At 42.2% G+C, this 23,051-nt stretch overlaps 1 protein-coding gene across 1 annotated transcript in view; it reads left to right on the top strand.

Moving 5' to 3' along the window:
* Window positions 1-1,001: 1,001 nt before the first annotated feature.
* The window catches only part of MTNR1B (melatonin receptor 1B), a 33,518-nt gene continuing 11,468 nt past the window's right edge, over window positions 1,002-23,051 (top strand). Inside the window, exon 1 of the mRNA XM_054382392.1 lies at window positions 1,002-1,212. Within this exon, the coding sequence (XP_054238367.1) occupies window positions 1,002-1,212 (211 nt within the window). The remainder of the gene's footprint in view (window positions 1,213-23,051) is intronic.

Raw genomic sequence — 23,051 nt, forward strand, 5'->3', positions numbered from 1 at the left:
AAGGAAAATCCTCTGACCAGCTGACACTGGTTTAGAGCATGTCCTGCCCGTGGCTTTTGCAGTCACCTCCCTACGGAGATATTCTTAGTCTTGACAGACTGTTTTGTTCAAAAGCGAAGCATAAGGCCACGGCAATGATAGAGTAAATAAAACCTTTTCAGATGTGTAGCCCATACTAAAGGAAGGAAGGAATTGTATCAGAGACGCCAGTCCGGGCGCACCGAGCGTCTACAGGCAGCGAGAAGAAAGCGGGTTCCTGGCCTTGTGCTGCACAGAATGCAATGGATAGATAGAGCCTCGGGGGGGGGGGGGGGAGGGGGGGGGGGGAAAGAAAATCTTCAAGTTTCCCCGCCGCGGAAGGCAGAGGCTTCCGACTGAGCCTGGCGGCGGCAAGGCGTCTGCAGCCGCGGGCGTCGGGAGCTGCCACGGGAGAAGCGCCGAGGGAGACGAGAAGGACCTTGCCGCCCCACCCCACCCCTGGCGGCTGTTCCCGTGGCTCTCCCGGGCTCTCCAACCACGCAAGCCATCACTGGGGATGACCGAGCTTAGCCACCGCCTCCGCTACCCGTGGGCGCTTCCCCTCAACACTAAAGCGCTCTCCCACCACCCGAGAATCCCCTTCTCCCTGACAACAACCTCCGCCCCCTCCCACGGGAGCCGTGCACTGGGGCGGCGCCCAGCGAAGTGCCCGCCCACGGGCTGTCCCGTACCGCCTCGGGGACGCCAATCCCGGCCCTGCCCCCAGTCCTGCCCCCAACCCCGCCCCTACCCTCAGACCCTGCCCCGGCCCCGGCCCCGCCTCTAGCCCTGGACTCAGCCCCGCCCCGGCAGCTCGACGGGCAGCGGGCGGGGCACGGCGGCGGGGAGCGGGCGGAGCATGGCGCCCGGCGCGGCCGTTAAAAGCCTTCCCGCCCTCCCGCACAGCCAGTCGCTGCGGTGCTGCTGGGACAGCGGCAGGTTTTCGTGTGGGCGCCGCCGGAGCGCAGCGCTGGGTGTCAGCGATGCTGGAGAATGGCTCCCTGAGAAATTGCTGCGATCCGGGCGGGCGAGGCCGCTTCGGTTTGGCGGAGAGGGAGGCGGCGGGCGCCCCGCGGCCCGCCTGGGTAGTGCCGGTGCTCTCCAGCGTGCTGATCTTCACCACCGTGGTGGACATCTTGGGCAACCTGCTGGTCATCATCTCCGTCTTCAAGAACCGCAAGCTCCGGAACTCAGGTAAGGGCTCTAGCCCAGGCACCCGCCTCGGCGGCAACAGGCGGTAAGGAGCTCCTAGAGCCCCAGGGGTTCCCTGGTCTCTGCTTCTAGCTACCCTGAGGAGACCAGTCCGCTTTTGGAATCCAGGCGGACCACCTGCTAACAGCAGGGGACTACAGCGTCCCCCTCTGTCGGTGCTTGCTCTATCCTGTGTGCAGGGACCTTTCTCCAAACGCTCAGTTGGAGCTGTGGCAGTCCTTGCTAGTTCGCTGCCCCTGAGCTCCCCTTGGCTTCTGCGCTATCCTTCTCTGGCCCTTGAAAGCAAAGTGCAGGTCATTAAGTGCCTCTAAAGAGGCATTGTGTAGTCTCTGTGGAGATACTGATAAGGGGAATCGGAGACAATACTGGAGACAAAGAGCGTGACCAAAACCGGGGGAAGAAAGAAGGAACTTTAAAACTTTCTTAAGAGTACGCCTGAGGACGAAGAGCTGCGCATGTGACAGTGGCTCAGCAGCGCTCCGCAGTCTTCATCAAGAGTTCACAACAGGCCTTCATGATACCGTCTTTCTTCTTCTCTCCTCACCGAATACCCTTCAACCAGAAAGCATCGAATAAAGTGGGCTGTTTTTATTGAATCATGTCTGTAGTTTTCCTTTGTGTGTGCTAACATGTGGTGCTGCGTGTTTTATTTGCTAAACTTGCTTGCCTTCTCATCTTTGCCGGGCTAGTTACACGTGTCTCAAACTCTAGATAGCAACAGCTGCGCCTCTCTCCAGCCAACTTCTTACCTGATGCGCGCATGTCCCACAGCGTCCAGACACCTTCTTCCTTCCCCGCCCTGCTGATGCAGCCGCTTGCAGTCTGCTGGTAGTTGCCTGTTGCGCAGAAGTCGGCGGCTTTTGGGTATTAGTGCAGTATCAGGTGCTTTCCGCCGAAATAGTGGTGTATCTACTAAAATTCTTGTATCAGCGACGAGCCTCCTTTCTTCCGAGTCCACAAAACTTTGCTGAAAGCTGAGGGAAGTCAGAAGCACAACGTCCTCTGCTCGGAGTAAACTACCGTATTGGTCCGGCTCCACACCCGACAGGCGGTGGGGTGCCTCCTCACCGAGGGAAGGGAAAACTGCGGGCTTATGTCGCCTGGGTAGGGTTTAATTGTTATGTGGTTCTGTTTAACGAGTGTCACTGTCCGAGCGCTATCGTGTTTCACATGCAGTGAACAGTGCTCCTGCTGACTAGAGGCAGGCACTCATTCGCCTTTCAGTTAAATGATGCTTGGGAAGAGCAGCATTTTATGGAGCTTCCTTTCCCCTAATCATTACACGGCATGTGAAGGATGCCAGCGTGTCCCATTTACGTGGGATCACACTCCATGGAGCAGCGCCGAACCTGAGAACGTCTGAAAGTGCGGTTCGTGTGAGCTAAGGTAGAAACTGGGAGGGAGCTGCTGGGGACAGCAGGCGCAGTCCGCAGGGCTGTACTGGGGCATACATTTAAAAGAGCCAAGCCATTACCCACAGTAGCAAAGCCGCATGCAGGTCGGTAAAGCTTCCTCCCCGCTGCCGAGCCGAGGAAGGCGCCATCCTCCGGCAGCCAGCAGGGCCGGGACCGGAGCCCTTCTTTCCTGGTCGGGGGCTGTGGCCGCCGGGCCGGCTGCAGGAACGGACGGTGGAAGGGAGCTGGGCGCGCCGCCGCGGCAGGAGCTCCCTCCCTCGGCACCCCGCGAGTGTCGGCAGCGCCCTCCCAGGCCCCTCGGCGCTGGCGAAAGCGCGTTCCCGGAGGAGAGAGCGCCTCGCTGGACCGCGCGGCCGAAGGGGGAGAAGGAAAGGGGCTTCTTCTGAACCGCTTCCTGAGTCCAAATGACATCGGAGGGAGGGTTTGCAGTGGAATAGAAAGTTTCAGGATCGTGATCAAAGAGCTGTGAAATAAGATGTGGTCTTCGTATCTAATTCAAATTAATCTAGTTGATGTCCTTCTAGGATCATCCTTAATGTGATGTCACTGACCCAGTCCTAAGAATCCCTTCATATTTGGTACGTACTGTAAAGAATTGCAGTCAGTTCCTTCTGCATAATCTTTGTGAGATCAAATATCTTTTAAATTCCCAGTTCTTAGTTTACCATCAGGGTGAGACAGAGGATAGTTTTGTAAATGTCCATAGAGGTCTTTTCAGATACAATTTCTTAAGGAGTGAGTGGAGTGGAAGAGGATTACAAACTGAAGTGGATGGAGTGAAGGAGGGAATGGGAAGGTGGTGAAGAGCTAAGGTGGTGGTTAGGAGCCCTTAATCTCCAACAAAGAAAAGCGGACAAGCAAGTGGATTTAGAAGTGTTCCATTCTGAGCAAAGAGCAAAGGGTGTAGATGTGGTAGAAAGTGAAATGGTGAGGATAAATGTCATGAAAGGAGTGCAACTTGTAATAAGCTAGTGGAAAAATAGTAGCAAGAAATAGGGAGTCCAGATGGCCAAAAGAACAAACGAGCTATAGAAACATGAACACTCAATTCTCTTCAAAGAAGCTAATGAGAGATTTTCTAGGTTAAGGGTGAGAGTTTGGGACTTCAAATAAGCTGCAGGTGTATGAGGAATAACTTAAACAGCTCTGCCCATTTCTGGTACAAATTTTCCCTTCAGAAATCAAAACAGAAATCATATTTCCAGGATTTATTAACACGATTCTGTGCTAGGTTATACAGAGATACCTGACAATTGCAAACAATGTAATTGTGTGTTGCACTCCTTAAAATTAAAGCATGATCAAAAGCAAATCTATTTTAATACTGATATATAAGATGAGACGCAAGAGTGGAGTAAATTAAAATGACCCATTAGCCTTTATGTTGGTAAGTATTGTGTTCAGCAGGAGAGAAATGGAGAATGGGTAGCATTGGTGCTTTTAGAGATTGCTCATTCACATCTTAAACAGTGGGAATTTTGCCAACCTTTCAACAGAAGGATTGTTTCATAGCCTACAGAAGCCTCTTTCCCATGTTCAAAATTGGTTGGAGGGGGAGGGGAAATGAAGGCTTTTCCAAGAAATGGATAGCATAATTGGTATGAATCAACATGCTTGTCTTTGTACATAACTACACTCAGTCTTTCTGTGAGAGGCTGAGCAGCTTCTGATCTCTAAAATTGATTTAATCTACAGAAATTAATGCTTTTATCATTTCTAATTTGGGAAGGGAGTAACTTGGTCCAACACCCTACAAAATTAAAGAAAACTTTTTACATGGAAATAATAAAATAAATTAGCTTGTCTTTCTATTTGAAATGTCAAATGTGTTCTGAATTTTCAAAAGTGACTATTAATTTTGTGTCTTCAATTAAGCACACCCAGTTGAACACAGCTTTTAGTGTGTTCCACTTCTGGAGTGCTAATGTTTACATGTGCTCAACAACTGCTGGGTGTTCAGGTATCCTGAAGGTGCATCAACTCCACCAAAACCACTAACTGCCTTTAAGAATTTCAGGGTACATTTGTAGAGCCATAGCTATAATTGTTAGGGGCTGGGGTAAGAAAGTAACAATGTAAGAAGCACTTGAGAAGGCATCTTGCACAGAAGGGAGATAAGGCAAACCCATTTGTATTTCATTTACCTTCAAGCTAGCATAAAATTAGTGAGAGGTGAGAATTAGACACTTTAACTCAGTATCATTTCAAAGAGTGCTGAGGACCTGGGACCCTTTGACTCTGGGCAGAAAGCCTGTTATTAGCCTTGGTCCACTGCCAAAGAATACATTAGGAGAAAGTAATGTTTTTAGTGCATTGTGTCAATCCTCTTCATTCTCTCCACTACTGTTCTTCTGTATGTAGCAGCTAACACATCACAAGGAGACCCTGATTTCCATTTGAATGGCAAGGTGCTGTTACAACAATTAAATAAGTATTCATGCTTCTTTTAACCTACAAGAACATGAGTGTATTTGAACAATAAGTTCCAACTAATGTGTGCATGTCTGTAGAGATGCACAAGACTTCCTAAAGTTGGCAAATTAAATATTCCTGCACATAGAATTGTAATCTTTGTACTCATTTGTCTACTAAATAAACATGTTTGCCAATATAACCAAATCTTGTACTCCCCTTTTCCACGCTATTTCCCTTTCCGCAGCCTTCCCCTCCATATTTCTGTAATACAGCCAAGGATATGTTTTCTACTTTGTTGTATGTCATTTTCAGTTATTCTTTTTGGCCACACTGGTTTTCTTTCTCTCCTTTACTCCACCCATGTTATTATTCCTGTTCACTGGGATAGAGGAAAGTTGTCTCCTGAGGTGGAATTCATGTCTTAGAAGACTGCAGTGGAGATACTTGATTCTGAACTTCCTCCCTTGGGATCCCTTTATAAATAACCAATATAGAAAAATAAGCATTTTCAGGACATAGCTAATGTAAGTTATTTTGACATTTACATTGAGATGGCATAATTTGGTACATAGGATTGCTTATTCCTTTCCACTAAAATCAAATAGAATCAGGAGGGGCTATCTCAACATGGTCACTTACATTTAGGTGAGAAGAAGTCAACGTATGTAGTCAGAAGTAATTTTTCTAGTCATGTGTCCAGTTCCATTTTTAAATGTGATAGGAATCATAGAATCACAGAATAGTTTTGGTTGGAAGGTACCTTAAAGATCCTCTAGTTCCAAACCTTGTGCCATGAGCAGGGACACTTTCCACTAGACCAGGTTGCTCAAAGCCCCATCCAGCCTGGCCTTGAACACTTCCCAGGGATGGAGCATCCACAGCTTCTCTGGGCAATTTGTTCCAGTGCTTCACCACCCTCACAGTGAAGAATTTCCTATATCTAATGTAAATCTACCCTCTTTAAGCAAATACTTCCCATACTATCACTATATTCCCTGATGAAGAGACCCTCCTTGTCTTTCCTGTAAGTATCAGAAGGCTGTTACAAGGTCCCCTTATAAGGCCTTCTCTTCACACTGAACAACTCCAGCTCTCTCAGCCTGGCCTCATAGGGAAGGTGCTCCAGCCCTCTGATCATCTTTGTGACTCTTCATTGGACTTGCTCCAGCAAGTCCATGTCCTTGCTGTGCTGAACGCAATACTCCATGTGGGATCTCATGGAAGTGGAGTAGAGGGGAAAGAATCATTTTCCTTCACCTGCTCATCACAATTCTTTTGATGCAGCCCAGTTAGCTTTTTGGGCTGCAAGTGTATGTCGACAGGTCATGCTGAGTTTCTCCCCAATCCCCAAGTGCTTCTTTGTAGTGTGACTCTCACTCCATTCACTGGGTGCAGTCTGTATTTGTGCTTGGGGTTGCCCTGACCCCACTTGGCCTTGTTGAACTTCATGCAGTTTGCACAGGCCCATCTCTCAAGCCTGGCAAGGTTTCTCCAGATAGTATCCCTTTCCTCCAGTATCTGGTGGGACACCTGTGGTGTGGTCATCAGCAGCTTGGTGTTGTGAGCAAACTTCCTGAGGGTGCAGCCAATCCTAGTATTCACATTGCTGACAGAGATGTTAAACAGCACAGGTCACAGTACCAAACCCTGAGGAGCATCACTCGTCATTTAGACATTGAGCTGTTGCCTGCAATTCACTGAGTGCCACAGTCCCACCAATTCCTTATCCACCAAGTGGTCCATTCATCAAATCCATGTCTCTCTAATTTAGAGTCAAGGATGTCAATTGTGTCATTGTCATATGCTTTACACAATTTCAGGGAGATGATGTCAGTTGCTCTTCCCTTGTACACCAATTCTATAACCCCACCACAGAAGGTCACCAGATTTGCCCTTAGTGGAGCCATGTTGGCTGTCACCAGTCACCTCTTTGTTTTCCATATGCCTTTAGCATAGCTTCCAGGAGGATCTTTCTGGGCACAGGGGCAAGACTGACTGGCCTGTAGTTCACCAGGTCTTTTTTCCCCCCTTTCTAAAAATGTGGGTGATATTTTCCTCTTTTCTAGTCAGTGAGAACTTCACTGGACTCTCACGACTTCTCTAGTGTGATAGCTAACAACTTAGCAACTTCGTCTGCCAGTTCCTTCTACCTCATCAGGTCCCATGGACTTGTAAACCTTCAGGTTCCTTGGGTGGTCTTGATCTTGATCTTCTCCTACAGTGGATGGTTCTTCATTCTCCCAGTCCCTGCCTTTGCCTTCTGTGACTTAGGTGTTGTGGCTGGAGCACTTTCCAGAGAACACTGGGGCAAAGAATTCATTAAGTACCTCAGCCTTCTCCATGTCCCAGGTAAGCAGGTTTCCCAGTTCTTTCTGGAGAGGGCCTACCTTTTCCCTTTTATCACTGACATAGCTATAGAAGTTTTTGTTTGCCCTTGACATCCCCAGCCAGATTTAATTCTATCAGGGCTTTGGCTTTCTTAACCTTATCCCTGGCTGCTTGGACAATTTCTTTCCCAGCCTATTCGCCCTTGCTTCCACCTTCTGCAGGCTTCTTTTCTGTTATTGAGTTTGTCCAGGAACTCTTTGTTCACCCATGCCAGGCTGCTGGCATTTTTGCCTGATTTCCTCTTACTTTTATTGCCTTGCTCTTGAGGTTGAATATTAACCAGATTTTTTTGGTCCCCTCTTACCTCCAAGGCTTTATGCCATAGTACTTTACCAAGCAGATTCCTGAAGAGACCAAAGTCTGCTCTCCTGAAGTACAGGGTATTGAGCTTACTGGCCTCTTCCTTCTGCCCTGAGAATCTTGAACTCCACCATTTCATGGTCCTTGCAGCCAACACTGCCCTTGGGCTTCACATTCCCCAACAGCCCCTCCCTGTCAGTGAGAACATGGTCCAGTGCAGCATCTCTCCTCATTGGCTTCTTTAACAGCTGGAGAAGGACATTATCATCAATGTGTTCCAAGAACCTCTTAGATTGGTTATACCCTGCTGTGTTGCCACTCAAACAGATAATCAGTTTTAACCCATGGTTTTAACCCATGCTTGTGAACATATGACTGCTCCCATCTGTCTGTACAGAACCTTATCTGCTCAGTCTTCCTGGTAGGGTGGCCTATACCAGATATACTATAAAGTTGCCTGTCCCTGCCTTCCCTTATATCCTGACCAGTAAGCTCTTGATCCACTCCTGATCCATCCTCAGGTGGAGCTGCATGGACTCTAGCTGCTCATTGACATAGAGTGAGACACCCCTTCCTCATCTTACCTGCCTGTCCTTCCTGAAGATCCTTTATCCTTCCATTGCAACATTCCATTCCAACATAGGAGCCATCCCACTATGTCTCCACAATGACAATAAAATTGTAAGTTTGAACATTTACCTCCTCCTCACCCCCTGTCCTCCAAGAGATTGTTGATACAAATAAGACTGATATATAAAAAAAAAAAAAAACAACAAAATCCTAATCAATACAACTGAAATAATCAATATCCTTCATGGGCCCTGAAACCACTTGGTGAAATTGTCTTTAATACCAGCAGTGAGACTGACAAGAACACATTTGGATGAGCAGACTGAGCTCTCACTCTTGTGGTTTCAGCTTTTGCACTCCCAACTTCTTGAACTCAGGATCCATGGAATTTTTAGCACTGGGACTGCATGTGTTTTGCCTTCATGTTCTTGCCCACATTCAAGATCTCTAGCCTTGAATCTGCTCAGTACTAAGAAGTTTGTGCAATCATGAATTCAATAATTAAAGCTCTTCTATCTCTTTGTAATGATATGGTTCAAACTTCTTTTTTTAAATGTTTTGCTTATTAGTTGGTAATTTATAGAGGACATTTTTATTTGTAGAACTATAATTGTAGAACTAACTTTGATGGATCATTTATCCACCTGGTAAGAACAGTTGTGCCAGATGAATGGAGAATAAACCTGTATTTATGCCACAGCCTTTGTTTCTCCATAGTAAACAAGCCAAATGATTTTAAATTCCTCTGATTAACCAGACTCTTCATTACCCTGATTGGGTTTGGCTTTTCATTTCACCTATCACAGCTGAGCTAATCTGTCTTAAGCAAGAGAAAACAGATCACAGTGCATTACCACAGTAATGCAGGTGATGTACCACCAGTACCTAAAAAAACAAAACAAACCAACATTCTCAGTCCTATCCTTCCCTGAATGGACAAAATGGGACTGGTATGTGTTTAAGCCATATTTTCTGGGGTTTTCTTCTGTTTTGGGTTGGGTTGGTGTTTTTTTGTTTGTTTTGGATTTTTTGGGGTTTTCTTTGATAGCATCATGCGGATGACTCTTCTTGGTGCAGTTAGTTGCTAATGCAGCTAATAACTGATCTGCACAATTATTATTCCTTTAGGACCTGACCTCATGCTATTATACTCTATCCACTTTTAGTCCTCAAGGTAAAAAAGATCTTGACATTTCCCTGTATAAGTGTGGGCTCTCGACTATATATTATCATAAAATGCTATTTGTTGTGTTTGATGGCATTTCTGAACGAGACAGAATTAGTTCAATGTAGGTTATCTCTCTCCAGTCCAAGAGTGTTCTTTTAATCACCAGCCAGGCAGTGGTAGCAACAGACTGCATGATACCCTAGCATATGTGCTCCTAAGACTAGATCTATCTAGACCAACCTGCCAGGTATAGACAACCCAACTCCAGCTTTTATTAAAAAACGATGATCAGATTCATTGGTACAACCACTTTGTATAAGCTCACATTCAATTTTACTCCATTTGTCTTTAACTGCATCGTTAATTTTTCTTCCAAATTTGTTTCTACAGCCTTGCCTACAGTGAAAATGAGATTAAGAAGCCCAAGTGCTTCTCGATTCTTTCTTCCTTGCAGCCTTTTCATGACCTTACTACAAGTGCTATGTTAGCATATAGACAAATGAACTTTTCAAAGGAGGCAACACTGTTTCAGTTTTCTCATTACTCTCTGACTAATTCATGCAAAAAGAGTAGTTGTCCGAGCACCCACAGCTGCAAATCTGCTATTTGGGATGCATCTGGGAACCATGATTTTGCCACAGTCTGGGAAAAATGAGCACTTCCCTACTGTCAGTGAGGATCCGAGAATACATTCAGCCCCTTTTTACAGGTCCCGCATGTAACTTTCTGTTCTTTCAGAACTTGTGACACTATCTCTGAGACACAGATGTTAAAGCAGTCCTGCCATCAAGTATATTCAGTCTCTCTGACATTTTTGCTGTATTGTAGATAATTCCTCACCTGCCAGCCTGGCTTGTCATCAAGCACACCATTATTGTCCTTATTAAAAACTGTAGCAAAACCTTTCTTCAGACCAGCAGCCATTTTAATTGATTTTCAGATTCCACCTCCCCCAATAACTCCTCTTTCCTTTTTCCTTTTGTCAATGTGGTGACAGGGCATTTTACTAGTTTTAGAAATCAAAGCCAAGGATTTTAAGATTTTTGTCAGTTCCCATTTTATCCATCTTCATGATCTCTAGCAGTTTTCTTTGGTGGACATAGCTTTTCCTGTTCCCTTTAGCCATATTTCTTTCTCTTGGTATCCTTGCTGAGACTTTTCTTCCATCTAGATCTGGAACGTCTTTTTTTTTATTTTCTCTTTTGAATGCAAGTTCCAGATAATATATTTTATATCTTTAATATGAAGAAATGCCAAGCTTCCTCCACATTCAAGTCCCTAAGCTCCACAATACACTTTCTTAATTAGCTTCTTTTGTTTATCGAAATGTGCAAAGCTCCTTCTTAGTTGTGCCTGTTTTGTTTAGTCTTCCATTTAATTTAAGCATAATAATCTCATCTGCTTTCAATATAACATTATTTTCTATGATAGGTTCTTCAGGGATATCTTTGTTATTTATGAAAACAAAGGGCAGAGTATGCTGGCAAATAGACTCTGTATTGAAGAAATCTGCTGGGTGTATGTCCAGAACTCAACATCCATTAATATATTTATTATCTCCTTTACATATTATAAAATGTATTGTCCTGTTCTCAAATTGTTTCTGTTAGTATTTCTTCACTAAACCAGAGGTGATGTTGTCCTGCTGGAGGTGTCTACATACTTGCCCTCCCCTTGTCTTTACAACTCTTCCCCAGTGTAATTTTGGCTTTTGCCAGGATACCATCCTCTCCCATTTGATCTCTTATGGAGACTACACACTTTTATGTTAATATTTCTCTTTTCTGACCACTGGTGTAATTCCATTCTAACGGAATTATTTCCATAAAGTTTGATTTGAATTTCTCACTGGTTTTGGATCCCCTATTTTGTTGCATGGATTCTTGGCATTCTTTTACTGACTGCTGCTTTTTTTATTACCACTCCAGTCAAATGCCTCAGTCTTTGAGCTTCTATTTTCTATATTTGTTGCTATCACCTTCCTGAAGCCAAAATTCCCCTTGTCCTGGGTGTTAAATGATGAAGCTATATGATTCCTTCTCAGGCTCTCTTCCCATCTCTTGATTTCAAGTTCTTTTTTATTCATTCTGCCAGCTTCAATTGCAAGCTGGTATCCCATATGCTTAGGTGAAGTCTGCCCATGAAGTTATGAAACCTCTTCTCGCATAATACCTCCAAATGATCAATACTCCAAGTCTTTCTACATCATTTCTAGAATTATTCAGTCATGTGCCCATGGCTCATCTCATACTGCTAATTACTCTTCTCTTCTTGGTGAGGAAATAGAATAATTTCATAACCAGGTCTTTTCTGCGAGACTTGATTCAAACAGCAACCAAATGAGAAAATAAATCTTCAAGGATACTTATAAAATATCACTTTTAACTTTGTTAACCTGTTAATAATTCCAAAAGTAGAAGAGCAGACTGAAAAAAAAAAGAGTATTAATGATTTGCAAATCAGGAAAAATACTTGAACAAAGGAAACATCCTTCAGCCAAAGGAAGCAAACCTTGCAAGAAAAATTGCAAAAAGTGAAAACCAGAGACCTAAGAAAGTTCTAAATGAAAAGAAATCTAAAGAGTATAGAATTTAAAAATATTTTTGAAGCAGGAAGTTTGTAATGAAATTGTCAGCCTAAAGGGACTGAAAAAAGCATTTAGGAGTACAGAAGGAGTAAAGGAGTAAAGTAACTTCTGGATGAGTCTGTAACATGGGGAATCTTGAGAAGATTGTAAACAGTTACTTCAAAAGCAACAGGAGATGAGTTTATATGATGCTGTACATAAAACAATGGATAGCCTTAGAAAACAATCATTTTTTCCCTCCATATCTTAGAGAATCATAAAACAAGAGCAAGGACATCTTCAGCATAATCTGGAGATGGAGAATACTAAAATGCAAGTAACTTTCTCAAACAATAAATCGTAGAACTCAGAAATTTAGTAAATTTAAAGAACTGCTGGCTCTTCTGTGAATATATTGAGTGTTCAGAGTCATAATGGCTAATGCTGTCAAAAACTGTAGAAAGTAAGGAATGCATTAGTAGCTTGTATAAATCAAATTCAAGCAACTAATTATTAGGTCAAAATTGCAATCTGAGGCAGGTTATTCTACAGCTACAGAGTATTTTGTATCCTCCTTTGAAGCACCTGGCAATACCATATTGGATGATAGCTCTGAATTACAGTTTTTTTGTTGTCCTGTAAAGGAAGTGATACATTTATTGATAAGTGAATAGGAAGTATATTGCCAAGATCAGTTTTGAGACATTTTTATTTTAGAATATAATGTTAAATTCTGTTCCACTTGGTAAATGGAGCTATTGATGTGCTTATCTTTAGAGGGAATAGAATGATAAGCATTGAGTTGAACTAGGGAAATATAAAGGTTCTCTTGAATCTGTAACAGAAGCATCTAAGAGTATATTTGTGTTGTCTCTTTCATTTGGTACTCTAGCCATGTTCTGAGCAAAAGGAAATCCAAAGGATGATGTTATTGTGATGCTTTGCCTAAAACACTATTCCCAAGCTCTCTGTAGTTCCAAATCTGACACAGTCACACAGTTGGGTTTTTTTCAGCACAGATTATAAGTAAGTTTCCTTTCATCTTCCTGAAATATGTGATTCAAACCCTAAGATACTGGACATTAGAAAGACAATTCCAATGGGACTTATTAGAACTCCCTTTGCTGCCAGCTCTCTCCTGGACTCTGGTGTTTATTTGGCTAAATTCACTGACTACATGAGGCATGAGTTCTCTGTGGTAAAGCTCTATATTTAGATGGACCAGCAGAAGCAATTCAAGGACTCAGGGTGCTCATTGACACAATTAGCTAAAGAGTTAAGAAATCACACAGGGCTAGATAAGCTCATTTTGGAAGGCAAGTTTTTTCAGCTGTTGTTACTTGAACCATTCTATTGAGGATGTTATAGGAGACTACATCCATCTCATTAAATCACTGATAGCCTGTTCTCTGCCTCTAGGAGTAAATTCTACTCTTTCTCCAATTCAGACCTATTTGGAATACCAGCATCTTTGGGTATGCTCCAGATTTTATCTTCTTAGAAGTTACATTTTACAAACAGATATTGGTACCATGATGTAGATTCTCAAGTACATTACCTTGATCCCAAGAAGATATGTGAAAATAGCAGTTATCCTGAGCAGGTAAAACAAAGCCAATCCTTTCCTTTGCAGAAAAGATGAAATGCTATGGTAATTTTCATCTTCCTAAAAGACAATCTGAGCAATTATTCTGGTTTTTAAACTCCCATCTTGATAGGGGCACAAAACAGATTGTTTGACAACAAAAGCTAACAGAAAAATGACTAGATCACTGTGGATGCAATTCCACCATCCTTAACAACAGTAGGTGCTTTGAAATCTTCTGGTTTACTTTGGTCCCAATATTGATAAGGATTGAGTTGTATCACAGAATCAGTGTTATCTTGACGTTTCAGCTATGCATGGCCCAGTCATGCCTTGATATGACAATGGGTAGCAATAGCCTGAACACATTCATCAAATGACTAGAATCTTGATTGCTGGGATTAAAAAAAATATATTAATTACAGAGATATTTTATTATGCTGTTTAATAAATTATGCTTAAATTATATCTGAAATCAAAAATTCTAACCCTTCACAGCTGGAATAAGAGGCATATAAGGAAACTGCCCAAGCAGCAAGAGACCTGGTTAGAAAAGCTAAAGCTCAGTTAGAATTAAATCTAGCCAGGGAGATCAAGGGGAACAGTAAAAATTTCTATAGGTATATTAATGGTGAAAAGAAGACTAGGAAAGGTGTGGGCCCTCTCAGAAGGGAAACAGGGGAGCTGGTGATAAGTGACACAGAGAAGGCTGAAGTTCTCAGTGACTTCTTTACCTCAGTCTTCACTGGCAAGGGCACCAGCCACACTCCCAGAATAATGGAAGATAATGGCAGGGACTGGAAGAAGGAACTGCCCATTGTGAGTGAAGATCAGGTTTGTGACCATCTGAAGAACCTGAAAGTGTTCAAGTCCAAGGGGCCTGATGAGATACACCCACGGGTGCTGAGGGAACTGGTGGATGAGGTTGCTAAACCACTCTCTGTTATAATCCAAAAGTCACGGCAGTTCAGGGAGGTCCACACTGATTGGAAAAGGGGAACTATAATCTCCATGTACAAAAAGGGAAAGAAGGATGACCCAGGGAATTATAAGCCAGTCAGTATCACCTCTGTGCCCGGTAAGATCATGGAGCAGATCCTCCTGGAGGCACTGCTGAGGCAGAAGAATAATGAAGAGGTGACTTGGTACAATCATCGCGGCTTCACCAAGGGCAAATCCTGCCTGACAAACCTGGTGGCCTTCTATGAGAAGGTCACAACATTAATAAATGAAGGTCAAGCAACTGATGTCATTTACCTGGACCTGAGCAAAGCCTTCAGCACTGTCCCGCACGACATCCTGATCTCCAAGCTGATAAAGTCTGGGTTTGATGGATGAACCATTCAGTGGATAAAGAACTGGCTTGGTGGCCACACCCAAAGAGTGGCTGTCAATGGCTCCATGTCCCAGTGGAGGCCAGTGACAAGCAGAGTCCCTCAGGGATCAGTACTGGGACCAGTCTTGTTCAATATCTTTGTCGGTGACATGGACAGTGGCATTGAGTGCACCCTCAGCAAGTTTGCTGATGACCAAGCTGTGTGGTGCAGCAGACACACTGGAGGGAAGGGATGCCATCCAGAGGGACCTTGACAGGCTGGAGAGGTGGGCCCATGACAACCTCATGAGGTTCAACAAGACAAAGTGCAGGGTCCTGCATCTGAGTCGAGGTAATCCCAAGCACCAATATAGGCTGGGCAGTGACTGGCTTGAGAGCAGCCCTGAAGAAAAGGACTTGGGGGTGCTGGTGGATGAAAAGCTAAACATGAGCCACCAGTGTGCACTTGCAGCCCAGAAAGCAAATCACATCCTGGGCTGCATCAAGAGAAGCATAGCCTGCTAGTAGCAGGTCAAGGGAGGTGATTCTCCCCCTCTACTCCACTCTGTTGAGATTACAAGAAAGATATGGACATACTGGAACGTGTCCAGAGAAGGAGCACCTCTCTTGTGAGGACAGACTGAGTTGGGGTTATTCAGTCTGGAGAAGAGAAGGCTCTGAGAAGACCTTATTGTGACCTTCCAATATCTTTAAGGTGGCCTACAAGAAAGCTGGGGAGGGACATTTTAGGATGTCAAGTAGTGATAGGACTAGGGAGGATGGAGCAAAACTAGAAATTAGTAGATTCAGATTGGATGTTAGGAAGAAGTTTTTCACCATGAGGGCGGTGAGACACTGGAACAGGTTGCCCAGCGAGGTGGTAGAAGCCTCATCCCTGGAAGTTTTTAAGGCCAGGCTGGATGTGGCTCTGAGCAACCTGATCTAGTGTGAGGTGTCCCTGCCCATGGCAGGGGAGTTGGAAGTAGATGATCCTTGAAGTCCCTTCCAACCCTAACAATTCTATGATTCACACAAAATGCCTTTTTTTTTCAGCTGCTTTTTATGGACTTGGCTCATTTTCAAGTGTTTTAATACCTGTATGAAATTTATAACAATATTACATGACACTTCCACAAACATTGTCATCTTTCTGCTCTATAACAACATCTGTTCATCTGTTGGTTTAGATTACCATATTTGCATAATGAGGGCAACAATTGTTGTCAGAAAAAATCACACAGAGCCACTGGAGCTAGCAGTCTGGCTAAGAGGAAAAGTATCTGCATAATACATCAGACTTGCAAATATAATTATGTTAACTAATTATAAGTTCAGAGATAGCATTGAATTGTAAAATACATCACTGCAAAAGTAATAAAGACCTATAAATGGCATCCTCAAGTCTCTCAGACTTGCTCAAATCCTTCCTGCAGTTCCCAGTGCCCCTGCATTTTAAAGCTGGCACAATTTTTCCAGTGACCCCAGCATGCACAGCATTTAATTTGAGTTCACACAGGGAAAAGGACCTTACATCAGACAGCTATCACCTCTGAATATGTGTAATGTAATCAGTGCAGGCATTTTTATTTCCTACTTTTTATTCAAGTAAAAATATTCTACTTACTAAAGATTATCTGCATAGCTGGTTTTGGTTTTGTTTTAAAATGCTGTCTATTCAAGCTACTCCTGTTGTCCAGATCCTGCCTGTGGTGAAATTAATCAGTGTTGTAGACTTTAGGACTCTTTAAAGATGTTCCTATAAGTCAACAAATCCATTCAGCTTTTCTACTAACAATTAAAAGGATGTTCTATTAAAACATGCTGGTTTGCTTCAAGATAATTAAAGACATACAGGTCACATAGTTACTACATTCCAGAGCTATCATATCACTAATTTCTGTGAACTGCATGGTTGTTCAGACTCTTGGGAATCTATATTCAAAAGACTGAGAATTCCAGCCAATTAATTTGAAATCAGGTGTTACTGGAATAAGCAGGGTATAATTTTTGGCTTGTTACAGAGGAAAAGTTTCACACACCACCTTAGCTGGAATTTCCATATTCACTTAGACAAACCTTCTGGTCTGAAAATTCAAGACAGCATGCAACTTTAACATACCTTTGTACTTTAAAAATTGAGGCTGATCATTTTTAGGCTTTCAGGTAGAGGTCAGTTCCTCAATTTTCTTAAAAACACCTTAACAAATCCCTTTTGACATTGTAAACTACACAGTAACTGCTACTGCACTGCTCTGAAAGGAAGTGACTCGTTGCTGAGGGCATTTCTAGCCTCATGTATTGAGGCTAATATCAATTCTGTGTTGAGGCTTAAAGTCTGCATCCTTTATGTATCCAAGTGCTGCTAAGAATGGTGGTATTGCCCACCATACTGAATACAGAGGTATGCCGAAAGACTCATCACACCATTGCTTCTATATAATAATGACAGGAAAATAACAGATTTTCCAAAATGTTCAGAAGCCAAAGAGCATTGTTTGGCATCTAGCTGCTCAGAAACAGACCCTGCTTTACATCTATGTGCAATTATCAACAGGATTAGAATTCACAAAAATCACGTATAAATCACTTTATACAAGGAATATTTGTGTACATTCTGAAGGAAAGAGATGGCTTTACCTGAAGATTTCCTACAGGAACCAGCTACGTACACTGTTCAAAGCTCTACCAAAGCTGATCATGCATTCTCTTCTGAGTAAAACGTTAGTCTCCAATGCTTTATTCATTAAATATAAATAAAAATAATCTGCAAAAGACTGAGAAATAAGTACTTTGGAAACTGTACGAGACTGAGCTATGGATTCCTTCTTTTAACCTCAAACACTGCCAGTACTACTGAGGCCAGAAGAACACTTCCAGAAATTTCAGGTAGAATTTATTTTCAAGACAGGATTACAGACCTGTGGGTAGCCTCAGCCTATGAGAATATGTGACATGTTTCCAATTAGTGTCTCCTTCTCAGCTATTACGTTTCAGATTAATTATATCATAACCTAAGCAAAGATTGACTTAATTAATGGTTGGAAGACGAGCAGTCAATAAAATTGTAGGGTGCTATAAGAAGGTACCACTTCTGATTCATTAATAAGGTAATGAATAGCTGATGAAGTAACTAATTCTGTAAACCATTTCCAAAACATGAAAGACATGAAAGTAATTGATAGTAATCAACGTGGACTTACAAATGTAAAATCATACTTAACCAACCTGATAGGCTATTACAATGACAGTGATCAGCTTGGTGGATGAGAGAAGAGCACTGAATGTTGTTTACTTCAATCTTAGTAAAGTTTTTGACATTGCCTCCCATAACATCTTCATAGACTGACAAAGCAAGGGTTAGATATGTGGGCAGTAAGGTAGTTTGAAACCCAACAATGACTGGACATGGAGGAGTTGTGATTAGTGACACAAAGTCCAGTAGGTGGGCAAGCCACTAGTGATGTACCTCACAGGTCAATACTGGGACCAATACTGTTTAGCTTCACCATTAATGATTTGAATGGTGTGGCAGAGTCTACCCTCAGCACCTTCACAAGTGATATAAAACTGAGAGAAGTGGCTGATACTCCAGAAGGTCATGCTGCCATTGAGACAGACAGGGACAGGTTGAAGAAATGGTCTGACAGGAACCTCATAAAGTTCCACAAAGGGAAGCACAAAGTCCTGTACCTGGGGAGGAATAACCCCAGGCACCAATATATGCTGGGGACCATCTAGCTGGAAAGCAGCTTGACTGAAAAGGAGCTGGGGTTTCTGATAGGCAACAACATGATCATGAGGATGACTTTTAAAACAAGCTGTAGCAAAGCAGACTAACAGCCTTCTGGGCTGCATCAGTGTTGCCAGCAGGCCAAGAAAGGTGATCCTTCCCCTCAGCACTAATAAAGTCACACCTGGAATTCTATGCGCAGTTGTGGGCTCCTCAGTGCAAGAAAGGTTTGGATTTACTGGAGTGAAGTCCATTACAGGGTCATTAAAATGATTAGGGGCTTGGAGCATCTCCCCAATCAGGTGAGGCTGAGAGAGCTGTGGCAGTTCAGATTGGAGAAGCTGAGGAGATCATATTAATGTGTATATAAATACTTGGAGGGAGGTAGTGAAGAAGCGGCAGCCAGACTCTTCTCAGTAGTGCCCACTGAGAAGACAAGTAGAGGACAAATTAAAACATGTGAAATTCCATCTGAACACAGGAAAACTTTTTTCACTGTGTGGCTGATTAAACATTGGAGGAAGTGTTGCCCAGAGAGGTTGTGAAGTCTCCTCTGGAGATACTGAAACCCCAATTGGACATAGTCCTGAGCAGCCTGCTTTCACTGACCCAGCCTGAGCCAGAGGAGTTGAACCAGATGATTTGAAGGGATCCCTTCCAGCTTAAAAGAGTTTCCAGCATGACACCGTAACTTGCTGTAAAATACTTGTATTTTGACATAGGTACTAATGGAAAGATTTTTGGACATAATTGGCAGAACTCTATTAAACAGCACTGGCTTAACAATTCATGGGTAGTCTTTGACTCATCCTGACTTCTCAGATCCATGATTTCTGAAAAGCTTGCCTTTTTTTTTCAGTGCACATGTTTAGAGGTGGAAAATTTCCTTTGCCTTTGATGTGATTTTTTTATTGCTTACTGCTACTAGTTTTCCATGCTTTTATTGCTCCAGCTTGGAAAAGACTGAACAGGAAAAGAAATTGAAGCTTGAAATATGTTTGCAGTAGAATTAGTGACTTTGGTAATATTTCATCTGTTAAGCAGGGGATAACTTTCTGATAAATAATTGAAAGAGAATTGTTTGTGTTGGCAGGACTCTGTATTTTCTGTGTGCAGTGGCACTGAAAGAAACTGGGAGGTAAACTCCCATTAATCTTCTGCATCATATTGTCTAGCCCTTAACTGAAACCTAAAAATAGTTTTCCAAAAGAGAACCCAAAGCAGCACACTTTTGCATGCTTTTAATTACCAGCACCATCACCTGACAGAAAATGCTATATTTAAAGACCTTTCTGTGAAATAGAAAGGCCTAATACTGAGATGATGCAACAATATTTAATAGGGGACTGGTGTCTTTATATGCCTTTGTCTTATTACATTAGAGGTCACGACAGAAAGAAAATGTAAAATTCGAAGTCCCCCACCCAAAGCCAGGTAGAATGTTCACATATTCCAGGTATTTTACTGGGATAAAATACACTGACAGAAAGTGACTTGTGTGCTGTGGAAATATAGAGTGCTCAAAGATGCAAAGCTTACCTGTGAGACCTCTAAAGTGACTGCAAAATACTGGTTATTAGATTCACAGGTGGGGTTAGAGCCCATAGATAATAGCTTATTTTCTGAATCAGTTTTCATGTTAAGCAAAATTTTCATTTTTTATAGTTTCTTTTGCAGTTTTGAGAAGCAAAATGTGTAAAATGTTAAACAAATGCTGAAGAAAATATTGTAAAAAATGGTTTAACCATAGCGATCTGCCTAGAAAAACATATCTATTGGTAAGCAGAACAATTTAAAAAGCTTTACTTATGATTATGGTCCCAGGTATTGAATGCTGACTCCTCAATCCAGTCTAGTTTCAGTGCCAGTTTCTTCAAAGTTGAACAAAAAATAACTAATTTTAAGCCCTGTAATTATGCCTTTAGTTAGCTAATCTCAAAACAAGATAATCCTCTTCTGTTATTCTTGTGAAACACTTGATAGGCTAGGACCATAAAAAGCACAAAATTTTGACTGACTGCTATATAGTCAGCTTCCTGGTGAAAACAGTAAATATCCTATATACCCATTCCTGAGTCTCCGTGGCTGGAGATAGTCAAAACCTGGCTGGACATTAGACCTGAACAACCTACTGTAGTTGATATGTCTTGGAACAGCAGAGTTGGACTAGATGGTCACCAGAGATCAATTCTAACAAATGATCCTGTGGTTATATTGGTTATGTGTCTATTACCCTTCAGGTCACTATCTCACCAATATAATGACTCATGGGCCCTGGTAGAACAGAGTTTTGGCTAGTCATTTTGCAGTGCTTTTACTGGCTCTCAGAAAAGACCTTAATTCAGGAAATGATCGTTACATGCTTTGTCTGTATTGAGTTGAAATCCAAACCAGCTAATACTTTAGAAGAGAATATATAATCACTTTCTGTAAAAGCATTTTATTTACTCATCTGTTTACATGCTGTTATAAGATGAATCATATCAGTGTACTTTGCTTTAAGACCTTGTTTCCAAAAGAAGCAGATGGCACAGACTGACAACTTCTGAAGACATTCATCTCCCTATGCATGTACAGTGATGAGGCCATCCAAAACCTCAAAACAAAAAGGGTAAGACTTTTCCTCACTGAAAGGTTATAATGGCCATTTTCATCAAGTTATCATCTATTTTCTTCCTTGGTGAAACAGGAAAAAAAAGGGAAAAGATCATAATGAAGGGACTCCAGAGAATGCTAAAAGCACTGGCAACTTGTCAACCCATATTAGATGTTCTCACATGCTATATTTACTGCAGTGTATCAGATCCTATTTTACAGAATTTCAAGAATATTTTAGGATTCCCCTCTGTGTCTGGAAGCTGTAGTCCTAAAAGTACATGGCAGCAATAATGACTTCTTTCTGCAGCTCACTTGGTTTGCATGTACGTACTTTGCATGTATTTACTTGAGGTGGTACAGCTGTCAGATGCTGTGAGTCCCTCATCTGGAGGCCTAAAGAGCAGTTAAGTAAATCAGTGTGGAAATCACCACTTGCATGTCTTCATTTCCATAAGAGAAGATCTCAACATTTGTACTGGTCAAAATGCTCTGTTCTGTTTAAAAGGGTCTGCAGGCAAAGGCATCTTACCATAGCTAACCACATCTCCTGCCTAACTGGTGCTAAGTATGTCCCATAGTCTGCAATAGTCCCAATTTTATATACCTTACGTACTGCATATTTTTAGTATCTTGAGCCTTATATTTCTAAATAGAATTATTATATGCTCTGGGATCTGTTGTTTTTGGTTTGTTGGTTTGGCCTTTTTTATTCAACTAATTCACTAGTGAATATTAAACAAAAAACCCCACCCAGTTTACCAAAATAAAACATCTTTTTTGTTTGCACAAAATTATTTTCATTCTTCAGTTTCCTGTCCTCCTTTCTATAAGGTGGGAGATAAGTTATTCTAAGGACCTGAACGCTGTTTTGCTCTTGTAAGAGAGGAAACAATTCCATAATAATTTCCTTTGACACAAATTAAGGCTAAAGACAGTAGCAAAGAAGAAGGTAATAGAAGGTAATGGCGAAGGAAACAGAAGATGAGCTAACCTTTCACACAATATAAATTAGTATCTGCCAGGACACAATAAAGTTTTGTCCAGAGTTTTCAGCAGTGAATTGTCTGCACTTTGTTTACTTGAATGCTCCAGGCTTTTGCAGTTCATCTGAACCAGGGTTTAGGGTGGTTTTTTTGTTTGGTTGGTTGGCTGGTTCGGTTTTTGTTTGCTTGTTTGTTTTGTTGGGGTTTTTTTGTTTGGGTTGGGTTTTTTTTTTTTTTGGTTGGTTGGTTGGTTTTGTTTTGCTTTGTTCTGTTTTTTAACAGAATAACATCTTGCAAAACACTACATATTTCACTTTTTTTCCTATGAAATGCAATATAGTGTTGAGAGACTGAAAAAAAATTAGTTATTAGCAATAATAGGTTCCCTGGCTATTTATAGGATCTGAATAGATTGCACCTGTTGTGTTTTACAGCTTTTCCTATTAGCCCCTTTGTAAGCAGTAAATGAGTTTTCATACTTGCAGTTGTTCATGTAGCTTTCCTATTCTTCTGTGGTTGAAGCAATCAACAGCTGTGATTACTTCAAGTGAGGAAGATTAAGCTGATATGTATTGACAGATACAGGAAACATCTTCTTTCATGAATTAGTGAAAAAAAACAGTCTGGTTTTTGTTGTTATTCAGTTATTGTGCTCAGCAACTGAAGGCTTTGAAGCTGGTCCATCACTGGTACCCACAGTGATAAGCATGCAGAGCACAGGTCTTGGATTCCTTCCCTGCATGAAAAGCAATAGCACCTTAGATAGAGACACTCTCTCAGCAACAATG

The sequence above is a fragment of the Indicator indicator genome, chromosome 1, assembly GCF_027791375.1.
Source record: "Indicator indicator isolate 239-I01 chromosome 1, UM_Iind_1.1, whole genome shotgun sequence".
NCBI classification, from domain to species: Eukaryota; Metazoa; Chordata; class Aves; order Piciformes; family Indicatoridae; genus Indicator; species Indicator indicator.